This window comes from Pristiophorus japonicus, chromosome 11, assembly GCF_044704955.1.
Source record: "Pristiophorus japonicus isolate sPriJap1 chromosome 11, sPriJap1.hap1, whole genome shotgun sequence".
Taxonomy (NCBI): Eukaryota; Metazoa; Chordata; class Chondrichthyes; family Pristiophoridae; genus Pristiophorus; species Pristiophorus japonicus.
In genome coordinates this window covers 208,794,585-208,822,510 of record NC_091987.1, presented here as the reverse complement: position 1 = coordinate 208,822,510, position 27,926 = coordinate 208,794,585, and the positions used below count along the sequence as shown (strand labels likewise).

At 43.5% G+C, this 27,926-nt stretch overlaps 1 protein-coding gene across 2 annotated transcripts; it reads right to left on the bottom strand.

The window, feature by feature from the left end:
* Nucleotides 1–6,279: 6,279 nt before the first annotated feature.
* On the bottom strand, nucleotides 6,280–26,591 carry LOC139275920 (NF-kappa-B inhibitor zeta). 2 transcript variants are annotated; one of them, XM_070893138.1, is made up of 12 exons: nucleotides 26,259–26,591; nucleotides 23,471–23,595; nucleotides 23,168–23,195; nucleotides 23,011–23,075; nucleotides 21,297–21,970; nucleotides 15,505–15,610; nucleotides 14,206–14,352; nucleotides 14,026–14,086; nucleotides 13,604–13,770; nucleotides 11,960–12,067; nucleotides 9,188–9,302; nucleotides 6,280–8,415 (listed from the first exon to the last, which is right to left on the bottom strand). In XM_070893138.1, the coding sequence occupies exons 1-11, from the start codon at nucleotides 26,485–26,487 to the stop codon at nucleotides 9,189–9,191; spliced, it is 1,824 nt and encodes a 607-aa protein (XP_070749239.1). In that variant the 5' UTR covers nucleotides 26,488–26,591; the 3' UTR covers nucleotides 6,280–8,415; nucleotide 9,188. The 2 variants fall into 2 exon arrangements, with proteins under 2 accessions (XP_070749239.1, XP_070749240.1); XM_070893139.1 differs by lacking the exons at nucleotides 23,471–23,595; nucleotides 26,259–26,591 and adding an exon at nucleotides 23,295–23,421.
* Between the last annotated feature and the right edge of the window lie 1,335 nt (nucleotides 26,592–27,926).

Sequence of the window (27,926 nt, the reverse complement as noted above, 5' to 3'; positions counted from 1 at the left end):
GTGGGAATGGAAGGAGCTTGCTCAATTGATCAAAGCGGAAACCTCTGTAAGGGTTTCTAATTCATCATCATAGGCGGTCCCTCGAACGAGGATGACTTGCTTCCATGAGAGTTCACAGATATTTCAATGAAGGACCCGATGTTCCAGTCCTGAACTCCAGTTGCCTGTGCGTGAATTTTTTTAAGTTGTGCCTCTTCTCAAGAGTTCCCCCTAGTTTAGTTGTCAGATCTTATTTATTATTATATACTTGTGCTTTCCAGTTACCTTTGTGTGTTTAACAAACGCCACCATTTCCCAAGAAGCAGTGGCGTGATTTTTGGGCAAAGTGTTGGATAATGTGGAATGCCTGAAATGAATAATAAACACTTTAAGTTGATGATAAGTTTAGTAGCAATACTAAACAATGCCCCAAATTCTTCTGGTCTCTCCCACCAATGAAACAAATAACAGGACCTCAATCTCAGGCTAATAATTGTAAATTAAGTTTATTCATAAATAAAATTAACAGAAACAAAAGTCAGACAACGACAGATAGATAAATCACGGAGTGGGGGAGGAGCGCATGTTATTTGATCTACCTCAAAACTAAAAGAGAGACTCAAACTTCACGTGGATCTCTCAGTTTGGACGCAAATGCAAATCAGAATGATACCCAGACTTCAAGGGGTACATTATGAGGAGAGATTGCACAAATTAGGGTTGTGTTCCCTAGAATTTAGAAGGTTAAAAGCTGATTTGATCGAAGTTTTCAGGATATTAAGGGGAACAGATATGGGTAGATAGACAGAAACTATTTCTGCTGGTTGGGGATTCTAGGACTAGGGAGCATGGTCTAAAAATTAGAGCCAGACCCTTCAGGAGTGAAATTAGGAAACACTTCTACACACAAAGGGTGGTAGAAGTTTGGAACTCTCTTCCGCAAATGGCAATTGATGTTGGGTCAATTGCTCATTTTAAATCTGAGACTGATAGCTTTTTGTTAACCAAAGAGATATGGGCCAAAGGCGGGTACATGGAGTTAGGTCGCAGATCAGCCATGATCTCATTGAATGGCAGAACAGGCTCGAGGGGCTAAATGGCCTACTCCTCTTCCTATATTCCTATGTTCCTAAAGCAAAGGCAAAATTGGACAGTCACCCAGCTCATCAACTACCCAGAAATACAAATATTCATGAAAGAAAGTGATTCCGAATCCCATTTATACTCCCTCCTAACTTTGAAGATCGAACTGGGATGCATCATAAGAATCCCAATCACAGTAGGGTTCAAAGGCAACCTCAAACAGCCTAATATGATTTCCTTTGTCTACTGCACTTACAACCCCTCCCTCCACCATACCATTAGCCACGGAGTCATCAGGCATCTTAGTTCCACACACTGGAACTTCCTTTGTAAGTGCTACATCTCTTCCCGACCCGTCAAAAACCTCCCTATCTCTTTCACTGCATTTGTGGCCTCTCCCCTAATCCTCCCTTCCACTCAGGTCCAACAGTGAAACATCTTGGGACATTTGCTACATTACAGATGCTTCAGGGGTTCAGTAGTACAGTGGGCAAATCACTGGAGAAATACCACCAACGATGTCTCCGCAAAATCCTGCAAATCCCCTGGGAGGTCAGACGCACCAACGTTAGTGTCCTCGATCAGGCCAACATCCCCAGCGTCGAAGAATTGACCGCACTCGCCCAGCTCCGTTAGGCAGGCCACATCATTCGCATGCCTGACACAAGACTCCCAAAGCAAGCACTCTACTTGGAACTCCTACACGGCAAGCGAGCCCCAGGTGGGCAAAGGAAACGTTTCAATGACACCCTCAAATGCTCCTTGATAAAATGCATCATCCCCACCGACACCTGGGAGTCCCTGGCCAAAAACCGTCCTAAGTGGAGGAAGAGCATCCAGGAAGGCGCTGAGCACCTTGAGTCTCGTCGCCGAGAGCATGCAGAAAACAAACGCAGGCAGCGGAAGGAACGTGCGGCAAACCAGCCCCACCCACCCTTTCCTTCAATGACTATCTGTCCCACCTGTGACAGAGACAGTAATTCCTGTATTGAACTGTTCAGCCATCTAAGAACTCACTTTTAGAGTGGCAGCAAGTCTTCCTCGATTTTGAGGGACTGCCTATGAATGATGGACTAGTAATTCAGGGACCTGGACTAATGATCCAGCGCCGTGAGTTCAAATCCCACCATGGCAGCTGGAGAATTTAAATTCAGTTAATTAAATAAATCTGGAATAAAAAGCTAGTATCAGTAATGGTGATCATGAAACTACTGAATTTTTGTAAAAACCCATCTGGTTCACTAATGTCATTTAGGGAAGGAAATCTGCCGTCCTTACCCGGTCTGGCCTATATGTGACTCCAGACCCACAGCAATGTGGTTGACTCTGTACTGCCCTCTGAAATGGCCCAGTGAGACACTCAGTTGTATTCAAGAAGGCAGCTCTCCATCACTATGGGCAATCAGGGATGGCTAATAAATGCTGGCCTTGCCAGCAATGCCCACATCCTGAGCATGAATTAAGAAAAATATAAATGCACATTCTCATGATGCAGTGGCCACAGCACAGAAATGCTCTAAATTTCTGCCGCAGAATTGAGCATCATAATTCATTAACAAAATGGGGAGTAAAAATTCCTCCAGTATTTGTTGCAACATTATAGCTGCACTGGTGAAAATGTCCAATGTTTGGTAATTCTAGTGAGGTTGTAGGTGTTTTTTAGAACGTGCGTACAACAACAACCTGTATGTATATAGCGCCTCTCACATAGTAAAACGTTCCAAGGCGCTTCACAGAAACATTATCAAACAAAATTTGACACCAACTCACATCAGGAGATATTAGAGCAAATGACCAACATCTTGATCAAAAGATAGGTTTTAAGGAGCATCTTAAAGGAGGTTTAGGGAGGGAATACCAGAACTTAACGCCCAGGCAGCTGAAGGCACGGCCACCTGTGGTGGAGTGATTAAAATTGGGGATGCTCATTAGGCCAGTATTGGAGGAGTGCAGACATCTCGGGGGGGGGGGGGGGGGGGGGGGCTGTGGGGCTGGATGAGGTTACCGATTATAGGGCCCAACATTGCCCAAGCCGTTTTTTTCCTGAAGTGCGCCAACTTTGCGCGCTGGAAAGGGCGCCGGAAAAAAGGAACCCATCCTGGCCGCTCTTCAGAGTCCCCGGAATCGTGTCGTGGCGTGCAGTCTATGGGGGAGGGGGGGGGGGGGGGGCGGAGCATCAGGCCAGCGCAGAAAGCTTTGCCGGCACCTGCGCGCATGCTCAGTGAAGTCTGCGCGCATGCTCCTGCCCTCCCAGAGCGTCCTGTGGGCTGTGAGCAGGACCCAATGCTCGCGGCCTCTATCCCCGGCCGAAGGGACGCCCCGATCTCGCCGCAACCTATCTCCGGCCAAGTGGCCTCCCACACCGGCCGGCACGCTGAGTTCCCGGGCCTAGGTAGGACTTCGGTTTTGTTTTATTTAGTGGTTATGTGTGCTTGAGAGTTTTGATTGGAGGGGGGAGGGGAGGAGGAGAGTTTTGCGGGGGGGGTGGGAAGAGAGTGTATTGCAGGGGGAGAGGAGGAGTGTTTTGGGGTGGGGGGAGAGAGTGTTTTATATACCAGCATCTCTCTCTCTCTCTCTGGCTACCCCTGTCCCCACCCCTATGACATCGCGGCCAGCAGTTCGCATTCCTCTGATAGGATTTACTTCATTTTTATAGTATTTTAATTGTTTGAGCTTTTCCTTGCAATGTTTGGTGCTTGGTTGTTGAGGTCCTCTCCAGTTCCCTTCCCTCCCCTATCGCTGCCCTAATGTCTGCCGAATGTGCACTGCTTTTTCTTCATTGCCCGCAAGGTTTTTCAGAGCTGGCCACATATGCTGATCAAAGTCGATGTGGAGTACGTTTTTGCTGGCTAAAGTGGCATAAATGGCCAAAACTGGCGTAAGTATCTGGGAACGCCCCCTTTTGAAAAAAAAACTGACCTTTAAGAAAAAATCGTACCTAACTGGAGCAAATTTTTTGTGGAAAATGGCATTTTTTAACTTACGCCAGAAAAAACTTACTCCAAAAAAATTGATGCAAGTCATGGCCAAAATTGGGCCCATTGGGAGGGGCGAAGCCATGGAGAGATTTGAAAGCATGAGAATTTTAAAATCGAGGAGTTGCTTAACTGGGAGCCAACGTAAGTCAGCGAGCAAAGTGGGGGAGGGTGGGTGAACGGGACTTGGTGCAAGTTAGGACACGGGCAGACAAGTTTTGGATGAGTTCACGTTTTTGGAGGGCGGAAGATGGGAGGTTGGCCAGGAATGCACTGGAATAGTCAAGTCTAGAGATAAGAACGACATGGGTGAGGGTTTGAGCAACAGAAGAGCTGAGGCAGGGGCGGAGATGGGTGATATTGAAGTTTTACTGGAAATACAGAACAGAGCAAATCTCCAGAAACACATGCACAACTTCACACTGTGGTCAGAGGAATTCCTACACCTAGTTTATTAATTACAAAAAGAGAATAAAAGAAACATAATGATATATTTTGTAACAAAACTGCATTTATTCTTGTTATAGCACAAAGTGTAAAGATTACATGCAAATTCCAAGCTTATTTAAACCAGGTTTACCCATAACACAGGGGAATGTTTCATATAGTCATTTTCTTAATAGTCAGAATGAATCAACCCATTTTAACTTTAAAAATGTAGTCCACTACCAAACATCCTATAAATACAATCCTTTCATGTACAGCAAATATCTATGAATCTGATTCTACATAAACCAGAATCCACATTGCAATAAATCACCATATATGATATACAGGTACAAAGTCCGAAATCCGGAATCCTTGGGACTGAGTCCGTTCCGGTTTTTGGGGTTTTCCAGATTTCAGACAAGAAAATCAATTGTCTGAAATCCGGAATCCTCGACCTAATCCGTGTCGGATTTTGGGGTTTGCCTCAAAAATGTCCGATTTTCGGACAATCATTTCGGATTCCCGACAACTCCATCAGCTATGCACAAAATCTCCGATTTTCAGATTCGGGACGTTGCACCTGTACTGTCAACTCGCTGTCATTTATATAAAATATGTTCATGCATGTAATCCATATGCTCATAAAAGCAAGGCAAAAATAAGATATGGTCCCATGAAAATAACCTTCTACCAGCCATGATCATTTAGCCCCTCAGTTTTATTTTTAGGAAAACTTATGTTGCTTACATGAAAACAGTAATGGTTGGATAAATGCGTCAACATTTTACCAACATTTATTCCCTTCTTTAGACAAAACTCGACTGACTTATTGACCAACTTTTAGAAAGACATTTGGCCTCAATCTATTATCTTTTGTGTTGGATCCCACCAGAATGCCAATGAGCTAATTGAACCCACGATGAAAGCAGGGTTTTGGTTAATTTAAGGAGAAATTCCACCACTGATGTTGAACTTTTCCTCAATTCCGTTGAAATTGAACATCACAAGATGCACACGAGTGACAAGTTACTGGTTTCTATAGCAGGAACGATTATCAATTGCAGGGCCCCACACGCAGAGCATAATGGTAGAAGTCGGAAAACATTTGCTTGAATAATTTAAAGGAAATATCGGACAGCATTTCTGGTTTTCGGATACAATAAAATGGATTTTTGGTAAAATTATCAGTTTATTTCCTTTACTGATCATGGATTTTTAAAAATTGTTTAAATGCTTATTGGGGAGATGTCAGTACTGGAGAATCAAACACTTTTCTACCATTGGCCTCAGGTGCAGGTGTGGTTTGGGCCAGGTGTTAAGTAAAACGCCCTCTCAAGTGTTTCAATGCGGCGTGATTAACCCCGCGCTCATTAGAGTAACCCTTGCTGCACCAATGTTACGTTTTCCATTTCTCACACTAGCCAAGACAGTTTTATAAGAACATAAGAAATAGGAGCAGGAGTAGGCAATTTGGCCCCTCGAGCCTGCTCCGACATTCAATAAGATCTAAATTTTGTACCAATTTATACTGAAATGGTTCTGTCTTTTGGACTTGCGCCAATGCAAAATAGATTAAGACTTTTAAAAAAAATTCTCGGGATAGGCCGGCATTTCTAGCCCATCCCTAATTTCTCCTTGAGAAGGTGATGGAGGGCCTTCAGTTTGAACTGCGGGAGTCCATGTGGTGAAGGTACTCCCACCGTGCTGTTAGGTGGGGAGTTCTAGGACTTTGACCCAGTGACGATGAAGATCACACACTTCTGTTAGGGTCCTTAGAATCCAGCAGCAATGGCTCATCTCCACAGTCTGGGCTAGATTCAAACCCCAGATGCCAGAAGTTAAAAGACAGTGTGTGGTAATGCACTGCGCTCCTTCTAAATATACTGGTGAAAATTTTACAACTTCAGGATGGCAATCACTATCGGAATGATAGGTATATTGGCCAGTAGAATGATAGTTGACTCTGCCAAACTCCCCAGTTTACTTTCGGTGTTAGAACCATTATACTCAGCTGCAATTATCAACAGATTAATTTCCAGGCACTTAAGATTAGTAGTTTTCATCTTTGCAATTCAAATTTCATTCAAGGGCTAGATGTAATCGCCTGATTTATTGTTAGTGGAAAATACAGCATTAATGCTTTCTCAGGAGTATTCTTAGATTTATGACGAAAATATATTAAAACCTGCCAAGAGGGAGTAATGAGTACTGAAGTTTCTCACACTTTATTAGATTAAGACCTGTTAATTTTTGTTAGCTACTGAATACATTAGAGCATGTTTGAACAAGGAGGTGAGAGTAGCACAGTGGTTATGTTACGGAACTAGTAATCCAGAGGCTGGCAGCGTGAGTTTAAACCCCACCACGGCAGCTGGGGAATTTCAGTTCAGGTAATTTAAAAAGCAATAATAGAGTGAAAGTGGATTGAGAGTAAGTAACCTCAGCGTACAGGAGAACGTAGGTTTACTCCCACACACTGTTGGTTTCCTGCAGTGCGAAAGGACACACTGAAAGGGGGTGGGGGAAATAATAGGCATGAGAAAGCATCCTCAGGCCTCTATCACATTGCTTCTAGCAGCTCACTCGGCCGTGCAGATTAGTTGCATGTTCCCTTGGCTGCAGGACAGATGTAATCTGGAGAGACCAAGATAACCGAGTGCATGTGGGGAGGGAAGAGGGGTGAGAATGCACAATCTAAACAATTGTTATAGGTTTCGAAATAACCAAAAATTAAAAGATAATCAGCCAATGCCGATGGTCGGTTATCAAGCCACCCTTTAACGTCTTGCGACCAATATTTCAGCTATTCAAAAATGATCAAACATTTCTATGTCATTCTCTCAGTACATCAATAAACAATCTGACCAAATCATCAGTATCATACGAACAAGCTTAATTTTCCAAAAACAGGACCAACTACCGAAGGAACAACCGTCAGCAGACATCGATATAGTCTTTTTTACAAAGTCAACAAAAATAGACTGTAGACAAGAAACAAAGGGAATAATCAGAAGTGCTTTTTTACTGAAACAATATATACAATAAATACAGTTTGCTAAACAATGTAGCCAACAATGGAAGTTTCACAGAAACCAGCTAATTTGCAACGATAGGCTCCCGAATAACTAACGGTCGTAGATCAGAAACTAAAGTTGAAGTTGTCTGCATTACTGAATACGCCATGGATTTCTCGCATTAGTGCAATCCAGTGCATTAGTGACTGCAAGAGAACCTCAAATTCCGATCACTATTAAGTTTGGCACTCCCTCGTAATTTAGTTTGGACAGGTTACACGCATGAGCAATATGCACACATTCCAGAGGTACCCAAAACATCTGTATATATGCGTATGTGCTATATACAGCTGCCGCACAGTGATGCATTTAATCCAGATCGTTCACTCTGTTTGAATCAAGTAATCTTGAAAATAACCAGACAATTTCAACTTTAGATGGTTCTAGGACTCTTCATTAGATCTTATTTGTTTTCCTCTGCTGCAATGTCGGTAACCCTTTTAACTCTTGTTGCATTATTTTTAATAGCCTGAGCTGTGTTGAAGCAAAAAGTTGCAAGTCCCTCAAAAAAAATACCAATTGTATAAATCACACAAAATTTGTCAAGTGTGACTCAAGCATTGTAGCTGTCGCCAGACTGCACACAGGCACTGACTATCGGTTTACATTCATTTATGATTTTACTCTACTGCATTCATTAAATGATTTTATTGCAATTTGCTCATTACTTACAACACATTGCTGAAAAGTCGATTTCTAGAGCTCTATGCACTGTTGGGCTAATATTCAGTAAATGCTTTGGGTGCAGTAGATATATGAAACAAAACATTGGCTTTGCTTTCAACTCCAGCTCAGGCTTCACAATTTGTTGACTTTTACTTGTCAATTCCTGGACCGTCTCACTGACAGCCGATGCTGAGTCTCTTGCCGAGTTTCTAGAAAGAAAAATAACATATAATTCCTTTTAATAATTTGGACGGGGGACACAAGTAAAAAAAATAAAGACTTGCATTTATATAGCGCCTTTCACGACCACTGGACGTCTCAAAGCGCTTTACAGCCAATGAAGCACTCTTGAAGTGTAGTCACTGTTGTAATGTAGGAAACGCAGCAGGCAATTTGTGCACAACAAGCTCCCACAAACAGCAATGTGATAATGACCAGATAATCTGTTTTTGTTATATTGATTGAGGGTTAAATATTGGGCCGCACACCGGGGATAACTCCCCTGCTCTTCTTCAATATAGCGCCGTGGGATCTTTAACATCCACCTGAGAGGGCAGACGGGGCCTCGGTTTAACGTCTCATCTGAAAGACGGCACCTCCAACAGTGCAGCACTCCCTCAGCACTGCACTGGAGTGTCAGCCTTGATTTATGTGCTCAGGTCCCTGGAGTGGGAACTTGAACCCACGACCTTCTGACTCAGAGGCGAGAGTGCTACCCACTGAGCCACGGCTGACACTATAAGAATAAATGCTTTAGACATTAAAATCGGTTGCAATGATTTAAAATGTGCTTTCTAGGATTTCCATTGTCTTAAAAAGAAAATGGTTTTGTTACCACGTTACAACAGTGACTACTTCTGAAATACTTCATTGGCTGTAAAGCATTTAGTGATCATGAAAGGTGCTGCAGAAACGCAAGTCTTTCGCTCATTCTTCATATATTTTTTGCAGCCCAAAAAAGTATTTTGTATTTTCACCTACCTCACCGGGCATGGCTGGTCTTCAGGAAAATGTCACAGGAAAGCAGTTCAGGAGACACTTTTTGTGACTCAGCTTTCTGCTCCAACACGTCAAATACTGTGCACGAGGCAAATTCCTTTAGAAATACAAAGGAAGTAGAACATGAGCAATCTCACTGATTTAAATACATATATATTTTAATTTTATAGATGTAAATCTAAATAAGGGCATGATTTAAAAGCTTGGCCTCTAAAAAGTTGTATCAGAAACAAAATATAATTTAAGACGTTATTAATTTGTTAAAAGCTGCAAAATATAACTTTCAGAATAAAAGGTCTTCTGTTCTTAAAAAAAAATAATTTAGGGCCTTATTTTCCTTTTGTGTTACAGTTTTACTGAAAGGCAGACACAAGAGCAAAGCCCACAGGAAATTCTAACAGATATCATTGCTGCTGTTACTGATTCCTGCTCTTATGCATGTTAGCCAAAATAAAAAGAAGCTCGTTAATGACTTCTAATTCTTTGTTAAAGAGTAACCAAGAAGAAAATCAAGCAATCTTGTGCAGTGTAGGATAGCATCCTCGACCAGGCTAACATCCCCAGCATTGAAGCACTGATCACACTCGATCAGCTTCGCTGAGCAGGTCACATTGTTCACATGCCTGACACGAGACTCCCAAAGCAAGAGCTCTACTCGGAACTCCTTCATGGCAAATGAGCCAAAGATGAGCAGAGGAAACGTTTCAAGGACACCCTCAAAGCCTCCCTGATAAAGCACAACAATCCCACCGACACCTGGGAATCCCGGGCCAAAGACCGCCCTAAGTGGAGGAAGTGCATCCGAGAGCATGTAGAAACCAAGCTCAGGCAGCGGAAGGAGCGTGTGGCAAACCAGACTCCCCACTCACCCTTTCCCTCAACGGCTGGCTGTCCCACCTGTGGTTCTCGTATTGGACTGTTCAACCACCTAAGAACTCACGTTTAGAGTGGAAGCAAGTCTTCCTCGATTCCGAGGGGCTGCCTATGATGATGATGAGGATAGGTAGGAAAACTGTGCTCACAGCCAATGTTTCCTGTAGGCACATACACGGCATTTCCAATGTAAAAGCAGGTGAGCAACCTGCGCGGGAGCCTGCAGATTAATATGTGGCCGCACACGCTTGTAGCTTAGAGGGAATATTGCTCATCGTTCCCATTCACATTGAGAATTCGGGATCCTGGGCTTCATAAATAGAAGCATAAAGTACAAAAGCAAGGAAGTTATGATGAACCTTTATAAAATACTGGTTCGGCCTCAACTGGACTATTGTGTCCAATTCTGGGCACTGCACTTTAGGAAGGATGTGAAGGCCTTAGAGAGGGTTCGGAAAAGATTTACAAGAATTATTCCAGGGATGAGGGACTTCAGTTACGTGGATATACTGGAGAAGCTGGGGTTGTTCTCCTTAGAGCAGAGAAAGTTTTGAGAGATTTGATAGAGGTGTTCAAAATCACGAGGGGTCTGGACAGAGTAAGATAGAGAGAAACTGTTCCCATTGGCGCAAGGTTCGAGAACCAGAGGACACAGATTTAAGGTGATTGGTAGACATGAGGGAAAACTTTTTTACGCAGTGAGTGGTTAGGATCTGGAATGCACTGCCTAAAAGGGTGGGGGAGGCAGATTCAATCGTGGCTTTCAAAAGGGAGTTGGATAAGTACCTGAAGGAAAAGAATTTGCAGGACTACAGGGAAAGGCCGGGGGAATGGGACTAGCTGAGGTGCTCTTGCAGAGAGCAGGCATGGGCTCGATGGGCCGAATGGCCTCCTTCTGTGCTGTAACCGTTCCATGATTCTAATTGCTTATATGCAGGAAAGGTAAGACAGCTAACTTTCATTGCAACACTGACAGAACTGAATACTGCCGCAAGGTTTTCTTCCAATAGAGTGCTAGTCATTGTGTAGTGCAGCAGAAGGTTGTGAAGCGGGCAGTTCAGGAACGGGGATGGTCCATGTGTGCAGCACACAAAGAACAAACTGCCCCAAGGCACGGGTTCCACATCCCAGTCCATTAAACTGGCTTTCTGAAAATACTGTTGCAGCATATTCAAAACTCTTGCATATCCAGGGCAAGCTGAAACAGATTATTCGTCATTTAAGTGGCTTGGGACATTGGAGTAGATGGTTACTACAGGTACATTATGATGGCCTGGTTTACTTTTGTTTGGCCTCTGGCTTTTAATGCACAGGTTATCCACAACAGAACTGCTTGTCCCTTCACCTTAATCCAGCTCACTGAAATCTAGGAAATCAATCCTTCTATTTAGGGAAAGAAAGGGGAAAAGGATGCCCTCAGTGAAAGATTGGGAATATGGAAGGTATGTGTCTCCATGACTCTATAGTCTGGAGAAAAAAAGCATTCAAATCTTATTCCACATAATAGAAAAATACAGGCCGTCTTTAGGAACAGATAAACAGTTTGTACAATTCTGCTCATGGGCTATGGGAAAGAGCAGGGGTGTGGGACTAAGTGGATCACTCTTTCACCAAGTCGGCACAGGTACGATGGGCTGAATGGCCCCCTTCTGTGCAGTATCATTCTATGATTTGGTGCTTGTGTGGTATTTTTCCGTGTGTATTTCCTTTTACAAGCGTGGTCAAGAGAATAAGTAACGCATACTGAACTAAAACAAAATAATGCTTTTGTAAATAATGCAAATTATTAAACTTTTACTCTTTGGGCCAACAGAAATTCTCACTAAAATGATGACTTTCAATACATCAAGTGCTGCCCTGACTTTATTCAATGGACTGTACCTTGTGGTCGACAGTTTTCATTTCATCAACTTGGCCATAAAGAAAATTCAGAACTTCCGCGTCATTTTCTTCCTCCGCAAAGTCAATGGCACTTCGGCCATTCATGTCCTTGAAGGGAAGAACAGACCATGTTACACGTCTGGGGAGACATTCCTCAATCTTCTCCCTTATATCCCATCACCTCCTCTCCCAGAAATGCTGGCTGATGTTCCATGGGTACCATTTATTCTCTGACACTTCACCCATGAAACCACTCCTCATATGCCCAGGCTGGCATTGTGTTGGCAAGCTACACAACTTTTTATTTATTCATTCACGGGATGTGGGCATCGCCAGCAAGGCCAGCATTTTTTGCCCATCCCTAATTGCCCTCGAGAAGGAGGTGATGAGCCGCCCATTTCAGAGGGCAGTTAAGAGTCAACCACATTGCTGCGGAGCTGTAGTCACATGTAGGCCAGACCAGGTAAGGCGACAGATTTCTTTCCGTAAAGGGCATTAGTGAACCAGTTTGGTTTTTACAACAATCCGGTAGTTTCATGGTCACCATCATTGATGCTAGCTTTTTATTCCAGATTTATTTAATTAACTGAATTTAAATTCCCCAGCTGCCGTGGTGGGATTTGAACTCACGTTCCTGGATCATTAGTTCAAGCCTTTGGATTACTAGTCCAGTAACATAACCACTATGCTATCATACCCTCAACTGCAGTAACAGTAGCGTCAAGCCTTGCCCATCATCACACATGCACGCATTAGGTAAAGGTCACTCGATCATGATCTAGGTCACTGGTGCGATCTGCTTTATTCACTGCCGTTACTTTCTTTATTTTGAACCGCATTTGACTCATTACTATTTCCATTTGTGGGTTCTATAAATTGCTTCAAAGTGAATTAAAATAGAATGTGAGGTAAAATGCATCGAATACTATTGTGCTGATAAATATTAAAATAAAAGGGTTGCTTTTCTAAATGCTCACCCGCAGCAAAGTACAACGCATTCCTCCAATTCTGGCCTCTTGAGCATCCCCGATTTCCATCGCCCCACCATTGCCAGTTGTGTCTTCAGCTGCCAAGGTCCTAAGCTCTGAAATTTCCTCCCTACACCTCTCCGCCTCTCCGCCTCTCCTCCTTTAAGTCATTCCTTAAAACTTATTTCTTTGACCAAGCTTTTAGTCATCTCTTTAAGTGGTTCAGTGTCAAATTGTGCTTGATAGTGCCCCTGTAAAGGGGCTTGGGATGTTTGACTGCATTAAAGGCGCTATATAAATACACGTTGTTGTTGTACCTGGCCTGCAACAAGCATAACTCAGAAAATCACAGGCGGTGTATCCACAACAGTATTGCTAATTAACAATCATAATAAGGCTTTAAAACTTTTAAATAATCCAATACCCGCTTCTTGTTCTGACCCTGCCATTTAAGGGAGTCAAGGGTTATGGGGAGCGGGCAGGGAAGTGGAGTTGAGGCCAAGATCAGATCAGCCATGATCTTATTGAATGGCGGAGCAGACTCGAGGGGCCAAATGGCCTACTCCTGCTCCTGTTTCTTATGTTCTTATTCAGTGGCAAACTGCTCCCATGGAACCCAATGAAATAAAACGCTTGGTTAAGAAGTAGCGGTAAGGAACTGAAGTAACTGTCATACCTGCAAGGAGAGGGAAGCTCCCATTCTCAGCAAGCATCTCATTCCATCCTGCAGATGGTCCTTCCTCAAGGTGAGGAACTTCTCCACATCACTGTCCATGTTGGAGTTCTCAAACTCCTTCACTGTTGCACTGTGTGCCAACACTGCACAGTGCAGGGGGGTCAAATCTTTAGAGCAAAGACAAAGGATTGTTATTCACACTTGTTGGAAGCTGTAAAAATCAAGCGCACAAGAATTCTATCAATTGGCACTGAATTTTCTAAAAGAATGTGTGATCCTGACCAATTGAAAATTGCAAGTCAATGAAGCTTTAAACTATTAGAGGAGTAATATATATATATATATATATATATAGATATATGTAAATAACTAACGTCACATTATATCTGTAAAAAATTACTTTGATATCAAGTGATACTTACAATTATTGTCCATGGCATCAATGTCTACATCTGTTCCATTCATCAAGGTTTTCTCTAATATCTGCAAATGATCAATATTGATGTTACTGATGGATGAATGTGGCCAGAGTGGTGACTATTCAGAATCTGATTGAGGTTTGGTCAGAAGTGGCAGGAATGACACACGTGCACTCTGCTTACCTGTAAAACTCTGAGGAACCCATTTTCTGCACACAAATGGACTGGACTTTTCCCAAAATAGTCTCGGTCATTGATCTGAGCGCCGAGCGAAATGAGGTCGTTCACTATCAGGTGCTGGTTTCTCTCCGCAGCCAAGTGCAGCGCAGTCTGTGGAACCAAAGATAGTGAGATCACTACACAGTACTGTACCTTAAAGCTCTAAACGGCCCCTCAAAAAAATCTCACCAGCTTTTTCTTTTTAATTACTTTAAACCTTAGTTTTAAAGAAATATCACGATCACAATGTCCTCTCATACGGAGCGTTTTAACAATCAAAATATTTTTACCACTAAGCGAAAATACTGACGGGTAACTTGAGGTGAAGTGGATATTTTTCTTTATGGAAATGTGAGGGTATGCCTATCAGCAAAGGATGAACAGGCTAGGTCTCTTTTCGCTTGAAAAAAAAGGTAGTCAGCACGGGCTTGATGGGCCAAATGGCCTTCTTCCGTGCTGTAACCCTTCTATGATTCTATGGTTCTAAGGCTGAGGGATGCCCTAATTGAGGTCTTTAAAATTATGAAAGCTTTTGATAGAGTGGATGCAGAGAGAATGTTTCCAGTTGTGGGGTAGAGCATAACTAGAGGCCATCAATGTAAGACAGTCTCCAAGAAATCAAATAGGGAATTCAGAAGAAACTTCTTTACCCAGAGAGTGGTGAGAATGTGGAACTCGCTACCACAGGGAGTGGTTGAAGCGAATAGTATCGATGCATTTAAGGGGAGGCTAGACAAGCATATGAGGGAGAAGGGAATAGAGGGTTATGCTGATAGAGTTAAATGAGGAAAGACGGGAGGAGGCTCGAGTGGAGCATAAACGCCGGCATGGACTGGTTGGGCTGAATGGCCTGTTTCTGTGCCATATATCCGATGTGATCCTATGTAATAGTATAAATAGATATATACTCTTGCTCACTTTATCTTCTGAGCAATTTTAATTGGGCTTTACAAAAAATGCACGACACTTTTGAAACTGATTAGCAAAACAGTTTGAAGTAGAATGTCCCAATCGCAGTCTGTAATAACCACTCGAGTCTACACGAGTTATTGCAGTAATACAGTGAAGGTTTACTGAATTAATAAAAACCCAAGATACAGTTGAGGGCTAATGTGACTGATGCAAATTAATTAATTTTTGTTTGTTTATGATAATGTCTTTTACATTTAAAAAAAGATTAACACAAGAGCGTCCAGAAAATCATTTTGAAAAGATGAAGGACAAAATAGCAGGATTTTTCTTCAAAGACTTCTAATTACTTACTCGGCCTCTGGAGTCTTTTGCATCAATTCTACCCACGTTTGCCACCCTGAAGGCTAAGCCATAAGCCAAGGCTCTCTTTCCCTGAATAACAGCATTATGTATCATCCTGTCAAAATATAGAGAAACAGGGCACTCTGTTACTGATAATTAAACAAGGCAGCAAAGCATAGAACAGAAACAGGAAATTCAACGTTCTGAAGTAAGCTATTCCTTCTTTCTACAAGCTACGTGGTAATTCTGGACATTATCCTCAATTCGTAATTGCAATCAAAATTAATTGACTTTTTTGTAATAAAAGCATTATATACACCTCAAGAAACCAGTAATTTATAATGGGTTTGAGTGACTCAACCAAAAGGCAAGACATTACATGTGACGATCATAGAATCATAGAAAATTATGACACAGGAGGCCATTCGGCCCATCGTTTCTGTACCAGTCGAAAAAGAATTATCCAGCCTAATCCCACCATCCAGTACTAGGTCATTAGCCCTGTAGGTCTCGGCTCTTTAAGTGCACATCAGAGTATCTTTTAAATGTGATGAGGGTTTCTGCCTCTACCACCCTTTCAGGCAGTGAGTTCCAGACCCCCACCACCCTCTGGGTGAAGAAATGTCCCCTCACCTCCCCTCTAATCTTTCTATCAACTACTTTAAATCTATGCCCCTGGTTATTGAACCCTCCGCTAAGGGAAATAGGCCCTTCTTATTTGCTCTATTCAGGGCCCTCATAATTTTATACACCTCAATTAAATTTCCCCTCAGCCTACTCTGTTCCAAGGAAAACAACCTCAGCCTATCTAATTTTTCCTCATAGCTAAAGTTTTCCAGTCCTGGCAACATCCTCGTAAATCTCCTCTGCACTCTCTCTAATGCAATCACATCCTGCCTGTAATGTGGTGACCAGCGCTGCACGCAGTACTCTAGCTGTGGCCTAATTAATGTTGTACACAGTTCTAGCATAACTTCCTTGCTCTTATATTCTATACCTTGGCTAATATTTAAAGCATTCCATATGCCTTTTTAACTAACTTATTGACCTGTCCTGCTACCTTTAAGGATCTGTGGACATGTACTCCAAGGTCCTTCTGTTCCTCCACACCTCTCAGTATCCTACCATTTATTGTGTATCCCCTTGCCTTGTTGCTCCTCCCCAAATGCATCACCTCACACTTTTCAGGATTGAATTACATTTGCCACTTTCCCACTAATCTGAACTGTTTGTGTGAATTTATCTCGACTGTTCAAAGACCAAATCATCATTATAGGCAGTCCCTCAAAATCGAGGAAAACTTGCTTCCACTCTAAAAGTGAGTTCTCAGGTGATTGTACAGTCCAATGCAGAATATACAGTCTCTGTTACAGGTGGGACAGACAGTGGTTGAAGGGAAGGGTGGGTGAGGAGTCTGGTGTTCAGCGCCTTCCACTTACACAAAAGCACACAGCAGGTTGGATTTCTTGGAAAGAAAAGGCATACATTCAATGCGTGTTCATTTACAAAGCTCCGCACCACACCTATTACTTGGAAAAATTTGCACAATAAACAAACTCTGCTCATTAACCCTGATGAAATTATTTGAATTTACCAACACATGGATTTCCTTTGGTGTTATTCATTTTATGGGGGGGTGTGTGTAAGCAGGGAGGCCCTTTGTCAGAGGTGTGCTGTCCATCATTGTCTGCTGTAGGCTGGCGGTGAGCATAGTGATAGGGGATTCAATTGTTAGGGGAATAGATAGGCGTTTCTGCGGCCGCAACCGAGACTCCAGGATAGTATGTTGCCTCCCTGGTGCAAGGGTCAAGGATGTCTCGGAGTGGGTGCAGGACATTCTAAAAAGGGAGGGAGAACAGCCAGTTGTCGTGGTGCACATTGGTACCAACGACATAGGTAAAAAAAGGTATGAGGTCCTACGAAACGAATTTAAGGAGCTAGGAGCTAAATTAAAAAGTAGGACCTCAAAAGTAGTAATCTCGGGATTGCTACCAGTACCATGTGCTAGTCAGAGTAGGAATCGCAGGATAGCACAGATGAATACGTGGCTTGAGCAGTGGTGCAGCAGGGAGGGATTCAAATTCCTGGGGCATTGGAACCGGTTCTGGGGGAGGTGGGACCAGTACAAACCGGACAGTCTGCACCTGGGCAGGACCAGAACCAATGTCCTAGGGGGAGTGTTTGCTCGTGCTGTTGGGGAGGAGTTAAACTAATATGTTAGGGGGATGGGAACCAATGGAGGGAGACAGAGGGAAACAAAAAGGAGATAAAAGCAAAAAACAGAAAGGAGATGGGAAAAAGTGGAGGGCAGAGAAACGCAAGACAAAGAACAAAAAGGGCCACTGTACAACAAAATTCTAAAAGGGCAATGGGTGTTAAAAAAACAAGCCTGAAGGCTTTGTGTCTTAATGCAAGGAGTATCCATAATAAGGTGGATGAATTAACTGTGCAAATAGATGTTAACAAATACGATATGATTGGGATTACGGCGACGTGGCTCCAGGATGATCAGGGCTGGGAACTCAACATCCAGGGGTATTCAACATTCAGGAAGGATAGAATAAAAGGAAAAGGAGGTGGGGTAGCATTGCTGGTTAAAGAGGAGATTAATACAATAATTAGGAATGACATTAGCTTGAATGATGTGGAATCTATATGGGTAGAGCTGCAGAACACCAAAGGGCAAAAAACGTTAGTGGGAGTTGTGTACAGACCTCCAAACAGTAGTAGTGATGTTGGGGAGGGCATCAAACAGGAAATTATGGGTGCATGCAATAAGGGTGCAGCAGTTATAATGGGTGACTTTAATATGCATATAGATTGGGCTAACCAAACTGGAAGCAATACGGTGGAGGAGGATTTGCTGCAGTGCATAAGGGATGCTTTTCTAGACCAATATGTCGAGGAACCAACTAGGGGAGGGGTCATCTTAGACTGGGTGTTGTCTAATGAGAGAGGATTAATTAGCAATCTCGTTGTGCGAGGCCCCTTGGGGAAGAGTGACCATAATATGGTGGAATTCTGCATTAGGATGGAGATTGAAACAGTTAATTCAGAGACCATGGTCCAGAACTTAAAGAAGGGTAACTTTGAAGGTATGAGGTGTGAATTGGCTAGGATAGATTGGCGAATGATACTTAAGGGGTTGACTGTGGATGGGCAATGGCAGACATTTAGAGACCGCATGGATGAACTACAACAATTGTACATTCCTGTCTGGCATAAAAATAAAAAAGCGAAGGTGGCTCAACCGTGGCTATCAAGGGAAATCAGGGATAGTATTAAAGCCAAGGAAGTGGCATACAAATTGGCCAGAAATAGCAGCGAACCCGGAGACTGGGAGAAATTTAGAACTCAGCAGAAGAGGACAAAGGGTTTGATTAGGGCAGGGAAAATAGAGTACAATAGGAAGCTTGCAGGGAACATTAAGACGGATTGCAAACGTTTCTGTAGATATGTAAAGAGAAAAAGGTTACTAAAGACAAATGTAGGTCCCCTGCAGTCAGAATCAGGGGAAGTGATAACGGGGAACAAAGAAATGGCGGACGAATTGAACAAGTACTTTGGTTCGGTATTCACTAAGGAGGACACTAACAACATTCCGGATATAAGAAGAGTCAGAGGGTCTAGTAAGGAGGAGGAACTGAGGGAAATCCTTATTAGTCGGGAAATTGTGTTGGGGAAATTGAGGGGATTGAAGGCTGATAAATCCCCAGGGCCTGATGGACTGCATCCCAGAGTACTTAAGGAGGTGGCCTTGGAAATAGCGGATGCATTGACAGTCATTTTCCAACATTCCATTGACTCTGGATCAGTTCCTATCGAGTGGAGGGTAGCCAATGTAACCCCACTTTTTAAAAAAGGAGGGAGAGAGAAAACAGGGAATTATAGACCGGTCAGCCTGACCTCAGTAGTGGGTAAGATGATGGAATCAATTATTAAGGATGTCATAGCAGCGCATTTGGAAAGAGGTGACATGATAGGTCCAAGTCAGCATGGATTTGTGAAAGGAAAATCATGCTTGACAAATCTTCTGGAATTTTTTGAGGATGTTTCCAGTAGAGTGGACAAGGGAGAACCATTTGATGTGGTATATTTGGACTTTCAGAAGGCTTTCGACAAGGTTCCACACAAGAGATTAATGTGCAAAGTTAAAGCACATGGGATTGGGGGTAGTGTGCTGACATGGATTGAGAAATGGTTGTCAGACAGGAAGCAAAGAGTAGGAGTAAATGGGTACTTTTCAGAATGGCAGGCGGTGACTAGTGGGGTACCGCAAGGTTCTGTGCTGGGGCCCCAGCTGTTTACACTGGATATTAATGATTTAGACAAGGGGATTAAATGTAGTATCTCCAAATTTGCGGATGACACTAAGTTAAGTGGCAGTGTGAGCTGCGAGGAGGATGCTATGAGGCTGCAGAGTGACTTGGATAGGTTAGGTGAGTGGGCAAATGCATGGCAGATGAAGTATAATGTGGATAAATGTGAGGTTATCCACTTTGGTGGTAAAAACAGAGAGACAGACTATTATCTGAATGGTGACAGATTAGGAAAAGGGGAGGTGCAACGAGACCTGGGTGTCATGGTACATCAGTCATTGAAGGTTGGCATGCAAGTACAGCATGCGGTTAAGAAAGCAAATGGCATGTTGGCCTTCATAGCAAGGGGATTTGAGTACAGGGGCAGGGAGGTGTTGCTACAGTTGTACAGTTGGTGAGGCCACACCTGGAGTATTGTGTACAGTTTTGGTCTCCTAACCTGAGGAAGGACATTCTTGTCATTGAGGGAGTGCAGCGAAGGTTCACCAGACTGATTCCCAGGATGGCGGGACTGACCTATCAAGAAAGACTGAATCAACTGGGCTTGTATTCACTGGAGTTCAGAAGAATGAGAGGGGACCTTTTTGAAACGTTTAAAATTCTGATGGGTTTAGACAGGTTAGATGCAGGAAGAATGTTCCCAATGTTGGGGAAGTCCAGAACCAGGGGTCACAGTCTGAGGATAAGGGGTAAGCCATTTAGGACCGAGATGAGGAGAAACTTCTTCACCCACAGAGTGGTGAACCTGTGGAATTCTCTACCACAGAAAGTTGTTGAGGCCAATTCACTAAATATATTCAAAAAGGAGTTAGATGTAGTCCTTACTACTAAGGGGATCAAGGGGTATGGCGAGAAAGCAGGAATGGGGTACTGAAGTTGCATGTTCAGCCATGAACTCATTGAATGGCGGTGCAGGCTCGAAGGGCCGAATGGCCTACTCCTGCACCTATTTTCTATGTTTCTATGTTTCTATAGCTCCTTGCCAACAGTTCCTTCACAAATTCTTAACATATGGCACAGCAACAATTTGCGTTTAGACAATGCCTTTGATGTAGAAAAACAGCCCAAGATGCTTCTCAGATGTAAAAAATCGACAAAACCACATTTCATTATGAGACAATAGAACGAAGCGGCTGACTATTAACTTAATCTGAATACTATAACAAATTTTGACAACCACTGGCAAATTGTTGTCTTAGTCATTTCGTACTGATTGCCACAACAGTAATGTTACAACATATGGAGCCAAATAGGTATACGCATAAAACTGTAATATTTGTTAAACTAACTTTCACGTCTCCTCGTGATTAACTGCTTTCTATCCATCTATATTTATTAAAGCAATCTTTTTTTTGCTACGGGGTAAGACCGGGGGAGTGGGACTAATTGGCTAGCTCTTTCAAAGAGCTGGCATAGGTATGGTGGGCCTTCTAGGCCACACGTGAATCTGTACGCTAGAGTTATGATAGGCATTTCACTCACATGTTGCCGTTCTTGTCCACTGCAAGTATTTCCTGAGTAGATACGGTGCGAAGGCTAGCCTCTACATGTCGCAGTTGAAATTGGAAGAATGACAAGGCAGAAATGTCCAGAGAATGTTGCTGTTGAACGGTGATTGAAGGGACTTTACACTCAACGCGAGAAGACTTGCTGCTCTGGATGCTGTTCAACGCAGCTTGACTAAAGCGTCTCGCCCCGGGCGAGGGGTAGCGCAGAGGGGATTGTTCCATCGCATTCTGAGCGTAGCAGGGTTGACGGCGGAAGGTGTTGTCTTCGTCCGAGATGTAGCCGCAGTGTTCACCTGCAAAGGCCGTCAGCTGAATAGGCAAACGGTCCGACTCTAATTCCGAGCGCGAGAAATGGTTGGGAGATGCGGATTCCAGATCGGGAAGAGTTGGGTCATCCTCAGAGAAGGAACTCGGACGGGAGTGTGAGACTCCTTGGTCAGTTTGCAGCTGCTGGTTGATGCGGTGTGATCCCCAGAAGCTGACAGGGCAGCCAGTGTAGCTGCCTGGCTGGCAATCCATTTCAATCGGGCTCTGTACTGTCTGGTAGGGACACGTTTCATCTTGCTTCAGATCTGTCTCCAAAACCTCGACTAAATCTTCCAATAGTTCTTCAAAATTCTTTGGTGGGTAAGCGTTAGATTTTTTTATCTGCAAAGGGAAGCAAAATAGGAAGCTGTTACTGCATTTCATTGATTCATGGAAAGCTGTCACAATCAATCACTGATTTGAAGACGTCATTAGCATCCTTAAAATCAGCAGTAAAATGGGTCTTAAGTGATGCAAATAATATTATAAACATGAAGCTGGAAATGATATTGTGCAATATTAATGCATGAACAAATAGCCTGGATTCAGCACTCCATTAAAATAGCATCCATAGAACGAGTTCAAAACCCACCATGGTAATTTAAGAATTTAAATTGAGCTTAAAAAAAATCTGGAAATTAAAAGTTGGTATTAATTTTTTTCTAAAAGTGACCATAAAACTGTCGGATTGACATCAAAACCCAACTAGTTCACTAGGGAAGGAAACCTCTCATTCTTACCCGGTCTAGCCTTTTTTAAATTCATTCCTGGGATGTGGGCGTCGCTGACAAGGCCAGCATTTATTGCCCATCCCTAATTGCCCTTGAGAAAATGGTGGTGAGCCGCCTTCTTGAACCGCTGCAGTCCATCTGGTGAAGGTGCTCCCACAGTGCTGTTAGGGAGGGAGTTCCAGGATTTTGACCCAGCGTCGATGAAGGAATGGCCGATATATTTCCAAGTCAGGATGGTGTGTGACTTGGAGGGGAACTTGCAGGTGATGGTGTTGCCATGCGCCGCTGCCCTTGTTCTTCCAGGCGGTAGAGGTCGCGGGTTTGGGAGGTGCTGCAAAGAAGCCTTGGCGAGTTGCTGCAGTGCATCTTGTAGATGGTGCACACTGCAGCCACGGTGCGCCGGTGGTGGAGGGAGTGAGTGTGGAAGGTGGTGGATGGGGTGCCAATCAAGCGGGCCTATATGAGACTCCAGTCTCACGCCAACATGGTTGTCTCTTAAGTGCCTTCTGAATTCAAGCCTAGAAAGCCACTCAGTCCTATTATACCCCTCAAGAAGAAGAAAGCCCACCATCACTTTCTCAGGGCAGTCAGTGATGGGCAATCAATGCTGGCCTTGCTATTGTTTCCAAGCTCTGAATTCTAGGAGCTTACCTGTATGGTCCGTTTAGTATTGTATAGGTGATGATGGACTCCCTCCCGGATAGCACGTCTTCTCACTGGAATAGAACCATCAACACGTTAGACACAATATTAGGTACAGTAAAAAAAAGGGCCAATTTAAAGTAATATATTCCTCTGAACCACTTACCATTATTTGGTTTCCAGGCCACATCCACCTGTAAGAAAAAAAATGTAAACATCTTACAAATCCTCATTTCAAACCAGTTTTCCAACAAATATTAAAGATCAAATTTCCACCTTTAAACTTGCAATACCTTGTCACTATCGGGGAAACGTTTTTCCCTGGAGAATCTGATCTGATTATGCAATTCTCCCCTGACCCTCCTAACATCACATTTCATGTTGAGCTTAACTGTTACAAGACTGAAAGTTTATTTTCTTCTCTTGAACAAAGGTTTGCTGTGCAGGTGCAGTGAACTTATCTTCGTACCTGGAGGTCATTGGGATCTTCTCCTCTGGCTATGCGATAATTGCGAAGGAGATCTCGAACTGGCTGGCGGACTCTTACTCCCAAGTACTTCTTCTTAGACTCTACACTTATATGATTTGTTGAGCCTATGAAAAATAAAGTTTGATCAAAAACCAGTACAGGAATTATGGTACAGCCCCCACTGTCTAAAATGTTTAGAATGGGCAGTCGATTATATCAGCCAAAAAGCGATAACCATTATCTATTTGCATTAACATCAAATTTGTTAGTTATAGCGTCTTAAGTGCTCTGTTTATTTCAGGCAGAAATAGCTGTGCTTACTCATTAGTTCGCATCTCGTTAAGAAATAAATCATTATAGGCAGTCCCTCGGAATCGAAAAAGACTTGCTTCCACTCTTAAAATGAGTTCTTAGGTGGCCGAACAGTCCAATACGAGAGCCACAGACTCTGTCACAGGTGGGACAGACAGTTGTTGAGGGAAGAAAGACTTGTATTTATATAGCACCTTTTACGACCACCGGACGTCTCAAAGTGCTTTACAGCCAATGACGTACTTTTGGAGTGTAGTCACTGTTGCAACGTCTGGGAAACGCGGCAGCCAACCTGCGCACGGCAAACTCCCACAAACAGCAACGTGATAATGACCAGATAAGCTGTTTTTGTTATGTTGATTTTGCATGATCTGTTAAGGTGCACCGAATGTTAAAATAAAATCACCTTCCCCATATTGTAGCCGTAATACTAATTAAAGTAGTTGTATCCGCAAAGAAATCTTCCCCAATAATATAGTACAGCAGTGAAAACTTGACTGAGGACAGACGCTTACCCAAGTATGAAATCTAAAAGGGGAATCCAAGGAGACGCTGAAAATGTCTTGAAATTTAGCAGAGTTTAAATCCTCCCAGACATATCTGATCATATTAAGCTGCTGAAAGATATGTATGTTGAGCTAATTCCAAGCTTTCTGCAGGATTTCTGTGTTGCGCATTTTACATAACATAGCATCTTATGTTATACAACTTGTTCTGTAATTACCAAGACAAGACTCTTCAGTAATATCCATATACTGTTCATTGGTACAGCCACTATTCAGATCATTTCAAAGCATACATCTGTCAATACTATTGCAAATAATGAAGCAAAGTCATGCATACAGCTATGATCTCGGGTACATATAACGAGAAAGAAAAAAGAAAGACTTGTGTTTATATAGCACCTTTCACAACCTCGGCGTCAGCTGTGACTCAGTGGGTAGCACATTTGTCTCTGAGTCAGAAAGTTGCGGGTTCAATCCCACTTGAGGGACTTGAGCACATAAATCTAGGCTGACACTCCCAGTGCAGTGCTGAGGGAATGCTGCACTGTCAGAGGTGCCATCTTTCAGATGAGGCATTAAATCGAGGCCCCATCTGCTCTCTCAGGTAGGCGTAAAAGATCCCATGGCACTATTTCAAAGAGGAGCAGAGGAGTTATCCCTACTGTCCTGGTCAATATTTATCCCTCAGCCAACATAACAAAAACAGATTATCTGATTATTATCACATTGCTGTTTGTGGGAGCTTGCTGTGCGCAAATTGGCTGCCGGGTTTCCTACATTACAACAGTGACTACACTCCAAAAGTACTTCATTGGCTGTAAAGTGCTTAGAGACGTCCAATGGTTGTGATAGGCGCTATATGCCATAACAGGCAAGTGTTTCTTTCAGGACTTCCCAAAGCGCTTTACAACCAATTAAGTACTTTTGGAGTGTAGTCACTGTTGCAATGTAGGAAATGCGACAGTCAATTTGTGCACAGCAAGCTCCCACAAACAGCAATGAATTAAATAACCAGAACATCTGTTTTAGTGATGTTGGCTGAGGGATAAATATTGACCAGGACACTGGACTAATATCAAACAAAAAGTCAGAACGTCGACTCCAGTTTGCTGAACCTTGTTTCGGTTTGGTTGGGTATCAGTTTCCGATTGATCATTTTACTGTGAATATAAATACTGTAATAACTTGCTTTCCAATCAGCCCCTGTCCACCTGAAGTTTATACATCCTTGTTTAACTATTCATTTATGGAAAGTACTAGTTTATTTGCATTCCAGGATGATAAAATCGGATTCAAGCTATTCCCTATTCAAGGACCTGTTGTGCTTGTCCTTACACACACAACCCACAACCTTCTGACTCGGAGGTGAGCATGCTACCCACTGAGCCACAACTGACATAGTGCCAGGCCAACATCCCCAGCATCGAAGTATTGACCACACTCGATCAGCTCTGCTGGGTGGGCAACATAATCCGTATGCCAGACACGAGACTCCCAAAGCAAGTGCTCTACTCAGAACTCTTCACGGCAAACAAGCCAAAGGTGGGCAGCGGAAACGTTACAAGGACACCCTCAAAGCCTTCCTATAAAGTGCAACATCCCCACTGACACCTGGGAGTCCCTGGCCAAAGACCGCCCTAAGTGGAGGAAGTGCATCCGGGAGGGCGCTGAGCACCTCGAGTCTCGTCGGCGAGAGCATGCAGAAATCAAGCGCAGACAGCGGAAAGAGCGTGCGGCAAACCAGTCCCACCCACCCTTACCCTCAACGGCTATCTGCCCCACCTGTGACAGAGACTGTGGCTCTCGTATTGGACTGTTCAGCCACCTAAGGACTCATTTTAAGAGTGAAAGCAAGTCTTCCTCGATTCCGAGGGTCTGCCTATGATGATGACAATTTCAATCATATTTTATGCTCCACTGGTGCTGAAGAGGCAGTGTTTACACCGATAACGTTTGGACAGGTATCTTACCGGTGAGGGTCTGGTTTGCATCATACGGCGTGGTCTTGTGTTGCAGGTTGCGAGGCTCGGTGATGTCCGAGGTGGGAGAGGAGGGACTCGGTTGCGAGCTGTAGCCGGGAGTGCTCGGTACTTCCCCGGCCACAGGAGACCGGTTGCTCCCTCGGAAACAGTCATCGATGCCACTATCGTTGCTGCTCTGGTCGTACAGGCTGTCCGGGCTCAATACCTTGAAGAGCATGTTGTCCGCCGAATGCACCCAGCTGGAAGCAAAGCCAGATGTGCACTGCAAACACCTGGGCAACACCTGGGCAGGTAAGATCCAGGTAAATCCTCTGCACCGCACCAATCCACTAACGAAGCGAAAATTCTGAACGCTGACTGCTGGCTGATGTCTCTTTTCGCTTTTTTTTTAAATAAACAAGCTCATTTAAGGGGAGGGATCTGAAATCTGATCATCTACGCCAATACCTGCGTCAACATCCTGGAGAGTACTGCACCTGTCATTCGAATTTAGCACAAACTTTTTTGGCTGCCGCGATTGAGTTGCACTGAATATGACGCAGTTTCTAGCACAATCCCAGGACTTCTTTCAAAAGAAAACAATTCTTGGAGATTAGATAACAGAGGATTCCTAATGCAATATTTTCCATGACATACTCATGCCCTGTACTAAAACCACGTAAAAGGCACAATTTTTGACAAAATCATAAACTTTATTACAGACCTGTTTTAGGACTTTGATTTTCATCCGGTTCGCTGTTCAGTATTGTCACTTGAGTTAAACTTATGCTGCACGAGAATTGGAGCTTCGTTCCTTTGTTTTAGGTGTCACAGAATCATAACCCCATTTATAGAGAATCAGCTTTCATTTTGTCACTCAGGAGAATGCTTCACCAGTATTTACACACTGTACAATTTCCCTTGCACAGTGATGCTACAGCAGGGCAGTTCTCCCCTGTGCCCTGGCCGGTATTTATCCCTAAATCAACCTCACTAAAAACAGATTATCTGGCCATTATCACATTGCTGTTTGTGGGAGCTTGCTGTGCGCGTATTGGCTGTTGTGGTTCCCACATTACAACAGTGACTCCGCTTCAAAAAGTACTTGATTGGCTGTGAAGTGCTTTGGGACATCTGGTGGCTGTGAAAGGTGCTATATAAATGCAAGTCTTTCGTTCTACTCTGAACGTATGCCATTTACAACTATCTGCTATTACATGTACCACGCAAGCCCAAGCAGCTTCCATTACAAAAGTCACTCTGCTCCAAAGTTAGCTTATTGTGTGCAGCGCTTTGAGTCTTATTGATGACATATGATAAGGTGATAGATCAGTCTTTGCGGAGCTCCTTCACGGCAAATGAGCCAAAGGTGGGCAGCGGAAACATTACAAGGACACCCTCAAAGTCACCCTGGTGAAGTGCGACATCCCCACTGACACCTGGGAGTCCCTGGCCGAAGATCGCCCTAAGTGGAGAAAGTGCATCCGGGAGGGCGTTGAGCTCTTCGAATCTCAACGCCGCGAGCGTGAAGAGGTCAGGCGCAGGCAGCGGAAGAAGCGTGTGGTAAATCAGTGCCACCCCTCTCCTTCCCCCGACGAATATCTGTCCCACCTGTGACAGGGTCTGTGGCTCCCGTATTGGACTGTTCAGCCAGCAAAGAACTCACTTTACGAGTGG

Excerpts from the sequence above, each read along its gene's own strand:
- LOC139275920 (XM_070893138.1), bottom strand. The coding sequence starts at position 26,487 with ATGCTCTTCAAGGTATTGAGCCCGGACAGCCTGTACGACCAGAGCAGC. Across the intron at positions 15,611-21,296 it reads GTGGACAAGAACGGCAACAT|GATGATACATAATGCTGTTA; the intron begins GTGAGTGAAATG and ends ATATTTTGACAG. Across the intron at positions 13,771-14,025 it reads TGATGCCATGGACAATAATT|ATTTGACCCCCCTGCACTGT; the intron begins GTAAGTATCACT and ends TTTGCTCTAAAG.